This window comes from Oreochromis niloticus, linkage group LG13 (assembly GCF_001858045.2).
Source record: "Oreochromis niloticus isolate F11D_XX linkage group LG13, O_niloticus_UMD_NMBU, whole genome shotgun sequence".
NCBI classification, from domain to species: Eukaryota; Metazoa; Chordata; class Actinopteri; order Cichliformes; family Cichlidae; genus Oreochromis; species Oreochromis niloticus.
The window spans coordinates 27,715,841-27,726,594 of record NC_031978.2 but is presented as its reverse complement, the minus strand read 5'-3'; the positions used below and the strand labels follow the sequence as shown (position 1 = coordinate 27,726,594).

General features: G+C 42.7%; 1 protein-coding gene across 1 annotated transcript; it reads right to left on the bottom strand.

Moving 5' to 3' along the window:
- Positions 1–781: 781 nt before the first annotated feature.
- Positions 782–10,754, bottom strand: LOC100696142 (L-threonine ammonia-lyase). The gene is made up of 11 exons (XM_003458694.5): positions 10,479–10,754; positions 7,161–7,488; positions 5,730–5,846; positions 5,397–5,638; positions 5,115–5,280; positions 3,924–4,023; positions 3,682–3,757; positions 2,973–3,098; positions 2,530–2,697; positions 2,367–2,424; positions 782–1,778 (listed from the first exon to the last, which is right to left on the bottom strand). Exons 1-11 carry the CDS (start codon positions 10,592–10,594, stop codon positions 1,680–1,682), a joined length of 1,596 nt encoding a protein of 531 aa, XP_003458742.3. The 5' UTR covers positions 10,595–10,754; the 3' UTR covers positions 782–1,679.

The following is a 10,754-nucleotide window of genomic DNA, read 5'->3' as shown; positions in this document are numbered from 1 at the left end:
ACCACACTCTTGCCTTTCCTCCTCTCTTGCTACCCCTTAAGATGCTATTTATTTGTCTTTGGCCAACAGTAGTACAATTTCCACCAGAATCCTTCTGACCAACAGAGGCGGTCATTGTAAACCCGAGCTTTGACCAAACTGCTATGGAAATCTCATTCTTAATCATCCATGTGTTTGATTTGGCCAACATTTTATACCACATGCCCTTCCTGGTGGAGCCCTCCCCATTTAGCCAAGTCTGGTACTAGCACTAGGAGTACACTGGCTTGTAACCCCCCTATGTCTGGGTCAGATGTTTAATTAAACACTTACTTAAATGATTATATGTAGATTATGTAGCTTATCTAGTTATGTTAATTATGTAGCCCAATTAGCAAAGTAACAATCACTGTTAATGTAAGAAGTTATCGTTTCCTGGCTAGGAGCTTTAGCTGTTTCGGGAAACCTTGGACTCATCAATCACAGCTCTGAATGTATCTCTTCTGACAAGAAGGTGTTTGTGTGTGACGTGGGCCAAATCAGGCTAAAGCAGTAGCACGGGGTCACAATGTCCTCTGCTTACAAACTTAAGAGCATTAGCTTGTCTTAAATGGCCCAGTCTCAACTAGAGCTTTGTCCAGACATTGGTCAGTTGGACAGTGCAGACACTACTTATTTTTAAATCCTGTGTTACTTATACTTTTGGTGAAAGTAGACCAGCAATGAAGAAAAACTCAAGCTAGTTGTCTAGTCTAGCTAGTCCCCTACTTTGCATATAAACTTCGCAAATGTGAAAACACGGTTACGGTTCATTTGTCTGGAGTTTTATTTGGAGAACGGTTTTAGGAGGGTTGAAACTGCCACTGTGGACAGAACAAATACAGAAATATTTACAGCATTTTAAAAAGAACATTCAATGAAAAATAGACCTTATATAGTGATACTCTAGGAAGCTGTACGTGTGCTACAGAAGTCACACTCCACCCTTTAGCTAATGCAGACTGATCCAGGTTCTGCCAGGGGGCGGAGCCACAAGTTGGCCACCCATGACAGCCGTTAATGAAGACCCAGAGGGCTCGACACACACTCACAGAACTCAAATAATTTTTTTTGCAGAACTGTTTCTCTATAGGGACACATTTTAATTGTAATTAGCTTATATGCTTTACCAACAACTGGGGAAAAAAAGCTTTATCCACTGTTACAGATTTATTTAATCACTTGAGGATTACATAAAAAGCTTATATAATAAGAGTAAATGAAGAAAAATCTTGGCCCTACAGTAATTGAAAACACAGAAAAATACTTTATTCTGTGCCAGCCCAATGTTAACCCATTAAATGGCCCAAGTTGGGAACCACTATAAAAATAGTGTGAATCCGCCATAGCATTCAGTTAGAATTAGCATCATCAACTGGGATGCAGTTTAACCGCTTCACAGTATATTTAAGGTGCCATGATGAAGAAGAACAAAAGCAGCATTAGTAATAGAAGGAACATGTAGATTTGCACTATAATCTCAAGGCTTTTCTGTTTACACTTAGGTTTGCTGACCAAGCATTCTCTTAATGAGTCTCATATAACAGAGCTTGCATATCATAAGAGTGTGTGTGTGTTGCAGGAATGGTTTGCATGTGTTATCCCGATGGCAGGAATCTGTTTTCAGTCAGTCTAGTTTTGTGTTCAGGATTTCGCTGTGATCACCGGTCCAGCCAGCATATAGAGGGGTAGCGCTCGCTCAGCGTCTTGCGCAGATGAGCGGTCTGCATCTTATCCCTGGTTTCCACCACACACTCCACCTGTCAACACACACACATACAGTTAGTCTTCTTACGTCACTCTCTGTCTCACACACACACTCTAGAATTAGGGCAGTGAGAGGTTTGCTTGTTGCATTATGCAACACCTTTCACCTCCTGACACTAGTTCTGAATAAGCAGTACAAACTGTCAGTGGAGACTGTGGGGGTAAGAATGCAGAGCCAGGAGATTACATGATAAGTCTGCTCCATCCCTGAGCTTTAGAAACGAAGGAGAATAAAACAAATCCATTATTTAAAAAAGCTAAGATGGCCCAAGATTTATAGTCATTTTACAGTCAAGTTACGTCATAACTTGACTGTTGCATAGCAACACTGTGTTTGTAACTTGCTAAAACAACAGCCAAAATTGGCTAATGGTTGTACCAGACCAAGTAAAGCTGTAGGTGGGTAGTGAACTGAGCAATGCTACTTTTTTATATCTTTTAAATATGTATTTGTATTTTTGGTCTTTTAATTCCCGCCAACTCCAAGCCAAGAGTTCCACGGCAATAAAGGAAAAGTGGATGAGCGGATTGGAGAGGAGGAGGAAACAGAATGAAGTGAAGAGGACAGATTAGTCGCCTACCTTTGCCTTGAAGAGCTCTGACTTATCGCTGTGTCTACGATGGCAGACGTCCAACAACCTGGGAGGAAAAAGACAAAAGAGGCGAAGGAATGAATAAACTAAAGGTGGCACAGGGCAACGTTAAAAACAAAACCGATTAAGCCCGAATACGTTCCTACTCTACCTGACGTCCTCTCTGGTCAGAACATCCAGCAGCTTAGCCATGTCTCCTGGCCACTCTCCCAGCTGCACTGAGAACTTACTGATCCGGTTGTCCAACACCAAAGCTCGGTCCATGCACTGCCTCACCACTTCCAGCTCCATGTTAGCGCTGCTCACCACCACAGCCACCCTGCAGCAGACACAGAGGAAGGCTTAGTTTATCTGCAGCCAAAAGGATTAGCACTGCTGACATTGTTATGTTGCCAGAATGTGAGCTTTTCAGGCGTTAAGGAAAACATTTGAGCCCTCAGAGTTAGGACTATATTTAAAATACATGTAGGTATATATATATATATGTTTCTTTTTTATTGGGAATTTGCACTGTTTGAAAACTAGAAGGTCAATGAGTGAAGAGAAATTACATGGTTCAGGTAGGAAACCGTGAAATTAATACACTTGACCCACTTTTTGCCTTTTAGTTCTGGTAGCTGTCCGGCCAAAATGGCAGCCAATCCCATGGCTCCCTCTGTGTCCACAGTGGAGCGTTCGAACTCCTGAAACCGCAGCATTGCCACCAGAGAGTCTTCCTCACTGTAAGAAAAGGAAAGAAAAATGCACTCCTTTGATATCCGATTACCAAAATTAGACTTCGACATGGGCCCCAACATCCATAAAGATATAACTGACAAGATGATGGACCTATCATTTGAGGTGATTCACACCTGAATCTTCAGAGCCAGTCCATAACCAGACGAAATTAAATGTGATTGTGTTCACACCAGATGCACTTCTTGTGATTATTTGTTGAAATTCTGAACCCTAGGCAATCTCCTGTCGACGATGGCTCTGGTCCACTGTGTCTCCAACGCTGCTTGGTGTTTTTCTCTCTCCTAACACACTTGAACAGCAGTCTCTTTCATGCCTTTTTCCATTGATGTGTGCTTGTGCCTACTGTAGAACCACAGGGTTTCCAGCAGAAAGGTTAACAGCCTTTTTGGTGTGAAGCCTGAAGGAGTGAGCCAGCACCAAGGCAAATCTGGCTCTGCACGAGCACCACGTCAGTGTAAAAGAGGTATTTGTGTTCTGGGAGTAATAATACATCTGTACAGTGAAGTCAGATATTTTAAAAACCACAAAAGTTTAATTCTATAAATGTGATGTGGACGTGCAGTACCTGACAGTGATGACTTTGTCCACCAGTTTCTGTGCCAGCTGAAAGGTGTTAACACCAAGTGAATGCTCCATAAGATCTGAGGAGAGACAGATGATCAAGCTCCTTTATTGCAGGAGGAAAAAGTAAAAAGGAGTTTCTAACAATAAATAATGTGCACATAATCTTTTTTTTTTTTTACTATCTTCCCCTTCATGAGGGGAAGGTGTGGTACGTGACTTCAGCAGAACAAGAAATGAGTTTACCTCCATAAAGTTTCTTATTGGGGTTGCTGTGCATGTCTTTGATTGGACCGTTCATTTTCAGAGATTGTAGCAGCAAAGGGAAATCTTCTGGTTCAACTCCCTGTTGAAGAAAGGTGAGTTAGTTATTGTTCTCAAGTTTTGATGATGATGATTTCTAACCTGCATTTCACTGTGGAGTAAAACTGTTGAGATCGCTTTTGCACAGTGTCCTGGATTGACATAGTCAAGATCAAGCTAGCATTTTTGGAACTGAGTTTTTGGATGGTGGAGAAAAAACAGACAATCTGCACTGTTTTGAACCCGGGAACCCCTTCCTGTGAGCCAACAGTGCTAACAGGGCCACTGAAGCACAGTCGCAGTTTGAGCTAAATGTTAGCATTAGCATGTTCAAATGATACTGACATGCTAACATTGAGCATGGTAGTGTTTACCATGTTTGCTATCCATATTTAACATACAGGCAACCTGACAGGCTAATCAGGACTGAATGTTAATGCTAATTGTGCAGACATGTGTTCATAGGTAGTTTCACAAAGGCATCACTAAGTGATCTTACGGCAGTTCATCCTCATTCTGAACAATATTACTGGACTATATAACAAAAACAGACTAGCACTTATTTTGCAGTGCCTTATATTTTGCATGCGCACCACTTTTCCTACTGTGAATATATGAATATATTATAAAATGGTATACACAGTATTAATTATAAATGTGAAACTGTTGTATGAATATTGAAACAGGACCATCTCTGTACTGACTGGGAGCCCTAATCAGCCTCAGTGTTGCATAATATATAGGTTTTCACTACTGGGTCAAATGTGGTAATATATTTGCTTGAAAGCTTCGCAACACAAGCTGTACCAGGATATTTCTTTATAGCTGAAAATAGAGCAAGAGGGCTGTTCTGTGCCTTCAGTGCAAACAGCACGGCAGCTCTCAGAGGTTCAGCTGTGGGCAGATGGAGGAACAAGGGAAACCACTTCAAATACAGTCGCCTTGTTTCGTAACCCGTGCAGAATGAAAAACGCACTTGTGTCAATACGAGGGAGCAAGAAGCAATTGTGCAATAAAAAGTAAGGATGTAGATCTACTATATGATCTGTAACCAGTGATATGAGATGGGACAAGCAATGAGCATACAGTGAAGATGTGAAGATATGAAACTCCAGCTTCTCAATGTCTGCTTACTATGACAAGAATGCGAGAGTCGAGGTGTTTGATGGCTGCAGCGGTGCCAGCCAGTAGACCATACTGTCCTGCAGCAGGAATGACCACTGCCTCCAGTTTGGGCACCTGTTCATAGATCTCCATGCCCACAGTGCCCAGTCCTGCCAGGTACGCTGCATTTTCATCTCTGCTCAGCAGCAAAAAGAGGAAGAGCAGCCTTATGTTAAGATACTAAAACATCAGTTAGTACTGCACAGACACAGAAACTCTCATTCCAAGTCCTAATATGAATGTTAGACTGACTCTTCCAGGTAGAGGTATCCATTCTCTCTGGCCAGATGGCAGGCGTGGTTCTGGGAATCGCGGCCGGTGCTGCCGTAGGAGATAACCATGGCGCCGTAGTCTCTGTAGATCCTGAGGCGGGGCGAGGAGCAACTTGACGGCATGATGACAAACACCGGGATCTTCAGCTCCACCGCGTGGTGCGCCACGGCCATGGAGAAGTTACAGTCAGTGGCCACGATCACACCCATCCTCTGCTGCTGCTGCAAGCACAGAAACACACGCCTGACATATAATCACATGCAACAAATATGCACGCACAGCGTCTTTTTCAGCTCCCCCGCCCCAATGTACCTGCGTGAGGGAGGTGAGCAGGTACAGCACTCCTCTCTCCTTCACAGAGCCGGTGTAGTGCAGGTGCTCCTTCTTCAGGTAGATCTCCATCCCATACTGTTTGGACAATCTGGAGTACTGAGCACACAAAAGAAGCAGCATATTTCAAGAGCTCCAGCAGCAAAAAACCACTCAGGTGCTCACATGCATGCTGAAATAGTTTTCACTTCATATAATTACTCCTGACGTATGAAATCCATGGTCTTTGCCCCGAGTCATGTTCAATTTTTATGTTATTTTTGCATGAATTCACCTAAACGCTGGTGCTCATCCAGCTCCAGGAGTCTCTGCCTGCTCTTTGCTTTTTGCCAACAGCCGTTAATCCAATCTGCTTCGCACTTGGTGGGCATAATGCAATATAAAGTATGAAGCAGATATGAGGGCTCCTCCTAACTTGGCTAAAAGCTGCAGTGCATTATTAGCGATGATGTCCCCACGAGGGCTTCACCTTTGGGTGATCTTTAGTTATTATCACCTGTTCCGCTAACAGTTTCATCAACAGTAGTTATGTCAAAGCAAGCCTCAATTAAAAGAGTTTTTCTTTGTGCGTTTTGTGGTTATTAGCAGCGACACACAACCACGCACAGTGAAAATGCAGAGATGTGCAGAGACATTATAAAAGAGGGACATGGCACTCCTGATTTGAAACTAATGGGAGGGTCTTGAATCAGCAAAAGTATAACGTCCAAGGACCCAAACCCACTCTAGAGACTAACTGAAACTAAACCCACCTAACCTAAAAATGTAACTCTACTTCTGGGGGGGATTATTTGGGGAAAGCAAAAGCACATATCGGAGTTTTTTGTTTGTTTGTTTTTTCCTGGTGACTACTGAGACGGAGAGAGGTGGTTCAAGGTGGGTGACAAGTGACAAGGCCTTCTTCTAGAGCGACTCTGCCTTCATCACTCCATCAATTTACATCAATTCTGACACTTCTGTGTATCCAGTTTGCACTCAGATAGCATTACACTGTTGTCAGATCACATTTAACTTAAGGCATACTCTAAAATGAATCCCTAAAAACCCAAATGTTAAACTTTCCCATTTTTAAGCAAAAACAAACATGTTTAGAACCTGGTACAAAAAAGCTCTGCACAACTTAATTCTAACATAAAATCATCTATTTAAAATGTATCAAAGTAACACAGACCATGAATGCTTTGTTCAGTTTTTCCATGAGCAAAAATCTGCATCCCATTCAGACTAGTTCTGATATTAGTTCACCCTCTTGTGGTCCTTTTACAGCAATCTTCCTTAGATATGTGATGCCTGGCTGCTGTCCTGTCAAATTAAACTTCTGTCTAAACTGAAGGAAGTGATGTCAGCTCCCAAACAAAGGTCAAAGGTCACCTTTATTGCACGTTCTCCTGCACTTATTCTGTGTTAGTGTACCGTGCAAGGCGTCTTCTGCATCCCTGACTGGATCCTGAAGGCTGCCGCGCTGATGTCCTCGAAGCGGAGGTACTGGGCAGGAGGTCTCGGGATCATCCTGAACTCGCTGACTCGCCTGGTTTTGGGGGGGTCCATGAGGACAACCTCAGGAGCCATCACTACTTTGGTTTCGTGGACTTTCACATCACCGTTGAGAAGTTCTTCCACACCAAAGTCCTTCAGACGCTCCGGTTCAATAAGGGTGGGTCTGCGGCCCACGGTGCCGTTACTGACGGGACCATATTTGTAAGAGCTACCGGGCTGACTGGGGCCCAGATACAACTCCTCTCTGAAAACCACAAGCAGGCATTGGGGGTGTCACTTAAAAATCATATCAAATCATATTCAGAAAACTAAAGTGTGCTTCTGCACAGCTGCTGAGTCCTTCTCATTTAAAACCATAAGATTACAGCTCCTGATCCTACATTGGTCTTCTTCACAGTGTAAATTTGTAATTTTCTGCACACATACTACTGCAAGCTAACACAGCAAAATAACACACGGAGGCTTTAGCAAAGTACCACACAGTCATGAGCTGGACCGCAGCGAGATTTGATTTGCATCTTCCAAACCCCGAAGATAAAAAGTGAGCAGATGTGAGAACGCTGATGTGAATATAATAGCTTTTCCAATTAAGCAGGTTGTTGGCGTCCACTAGCTCTCAAATCATGAGGGTTATTTCTCCCAAGTACGTAAATGCACCACCAGAGGGAACTTTTAAAACCGATTACTGTTTTCAGCTGCATGTTTTTCCACAGTGAGTAGCTTTGCAATCAGCTTGTATCTGGTTTCCAGTATTAAACCAGTCGTTTCGGAAGGATAGGGAATTTTTTTAAAACATTTTTTAACAGCAGGGTATACTTTGGAAATAGTAACATAGTACTATATATAGTACAATAGAACATCTGTCAAGCAGATCTGATTTATTACTTGATTCATGACAAATTAACACAATTTTAAGATATAAAGAAAAACTAAAACCGGACCAACAGCTTAAGAAAACAATTTAACAAAAGTTTATTGGCTCAAATTCTAATTTCTATCCTCTGGATGTCAGCCAGAATCTAGGGCGGAGTTGCGAGGCCTTTGGCAGACAGTATCAGCTGATATTTTCTACATTTTAAAAGTATACATCATCACTACAGCTCCAAGTTTTATTAATAATCGCACATCGTTTGCCCTCATAGATGTGAAGCAACAATTATGAGCATAATTCACCTGAAATATATAAAATCAAAGGTTTATTTACTCAAATAATTAATCATTAAGGAGAAAGTACTTGGTATAAACTGAATATGTTTCAACAAAGTGCATAAGGAGTAATGCATAAATGTTTTTTGAGTGTAACTCGATGTAAGAACTTTGAAAAAGTGACAATTTCGCACTTTGCTTCGTCGATACGACCACTCTCACCGGCAGTCCGCTCACATTCTTCAGGCTAAGATGAATTGATTCACCTTTCACGTCGACCCTGCTTCCACTCTCGGTGACGGATTACTATTACAAGTCACCTTATGATTCATTGGGTCATTCAGCTCCTCTTTTAGGAGACACACAAGCGATTAAAAAGGCAATTTAGTGGTAATAGCAGGACAGAATGATTTATAAACGGCCGTTGGAGCTAATCAAATTGCGCGATTCATTTAAATAGCTTATTACAAGTTAGGTTGGGTATGGTCAGATTTACTCAAATGACACAACACAAAACTGGATCAGACTCCCGCGGGATGTTTCTGTCAAACTGTCAACGGAGAGGCCTTTTACACAGCATAGACGTAGTAATAGGATTATACTGATTGGGGATTAACTCAGTCACTCAGTAAAGCAGATCACATATAGTTATCAGCTACGTTTGAAACTTTGAAACAGGTTGGAGCCATGCCGATCATCGTCAGTGAGGTAAAATAAGACAACTGACTGACGAGGGTGCTTTTGCGAGCGTGCAGTTCTACAATAAGATCAATAGCCACCAGGTGGAGTAGCTTTCCCAAACAACGGTCTGAATATCCTTCAGTGGTGCCAGCTCTCTCTACAGAGAACATCTCGCTCTATTTATATCGCAATGATCTTGCCGTAGACAATACGGCAACCTTTCACCTCGTCTCCTGGGTCCATTACTGCTCTCTGCCCCACTTGTCCTTCACTCTTTTAGCCCCATCATTCAAGCACACAGTGTGTGCTCTTAACACGGCTATGAATAAGAAAAGTCCAAGGCTGCACCTGTGATTAGGGTGCTTTGCTTCAAAGGCAGAGTTCAAAAACAGCATCAAAGGAGGGCAAAGAGCAACATGGCAGCCTCAGAAAGCCTCATCAAAAGGGAAGATGAAGCGCTGAAACAGTAAAAAAAAAAAAAAAAGTAGCTCATTTTATTATAAAACAGCACAAAAAGTAAGGACAAAGCTAAAAGTGAAGGAGATATTTAAGCCCACCAGGCTTTCATCAGTGCACTATCTCAGCTTCTTTATGTCCTTTTAAAGACAAAATGCCCTGTCTGGCTGCTGAGCTGCTTCCTTTTCTGATTGAAGAATAAAAAAAAGTTCATCATATGGGAAAGGAAATGTCTCCTGGCACTACATGACTATATGTATTCCTGATGTTGCATCACTGAGTGTGCAGTTCTGCATCCTTTCGGGCAACGCTTCGACAACTTTCTTACATTCGTCGGCTGCTTTGTTTTCAGCTCTTTGGGTATAACACGAAAAGCTCCAGAAGTTTTTAATGTGCTCAAAGAGGCAGAGGAAGATCAGTTTGCTTGTTAAATCTTGACGGTCGTAATCTTCCGTATAAGTCAAACACTGAGGTGTACTTGTAAAATCTGTTTGACCCTGAATGTGATGTAATTTATCAGCGGCACAAAGAAATGCCAGTTATCCACCAAAGCTTAAAATCAAAGCTTCCTTCCTTTCTCTAAATCTGTCACAATATCCTGAAATGAAAGAGGATGCTATGGTCGAGAAAAGCAGAGAGGGTGGACTACCAAGGGTTGGGATGCTGGCAGGAAGAGCAGGGAGAAGATGGAGAGATAGAAGGAGAAGGCCAGAGTATGTGGATCTTTGAGTTTGAAGTCTGCAACAGCCAAGCATGAACATACGGTGGGTTTTGTTGAGTTTCACTTATAATTAAAGCTGAAGAAGAGACTGGACACAGCAGACGAGGAATGGAGGTAATTTAAGAAGGAGGAGCTACCTCAAAATTCTGAGGGTAGATCTGAATCTAGAGGGTTGATCTGGTTGGGGGAGTGGTCTGGGGCTCCGAAGAAGGCTACAGGTAATTTCCCACCTCTGCCAGAAGGGGTCATTCTCCTCGCTGTCTTTAAGGGCCGGCCGTGGTGAGTACAAACGCTCAAGTCGCTCGCTCAAATAGCTCGAGTAGAATAATTGAGCAGCAAAGTTCATCCTGGTCAGAGGACCTTCTTCCTAGAGTCCAACAAGTGTCTGTATCTGAATCCCTCTCCTGTCCCTGCTGCTGTGTTGTGTCCGAGGGATAAGAGGACACTGACTGGTGCTGCTCCCACGGCGTAATGTCCCACGCCCCAGCTCCTTCCTTTTCCTGTCA

Coding starts and splice junctions, on each gene's coding strand:
- LOC100696142 (XM_003458694.5), bottom strand. CDS start 10,594: ATGAACTTTGCTGCTCAATTATTCTACTCGAGCTATTTGAGCGAGCGA. Junction 5,281..5,396: donor GGATACCTCTACCTGGAAGA/GTCAGTCTAACA, acceptor GCTGCTGAGCAG/AGATGAAAATGCAGCGTACC. Junction 2,698..2,972: donor CCAGAACTAAAAGGCAAAAA/GTGGGTCAAGTG, acceptor TGTCTGCTGCAG/GGTGGCTGTGGTGGTGAGCA.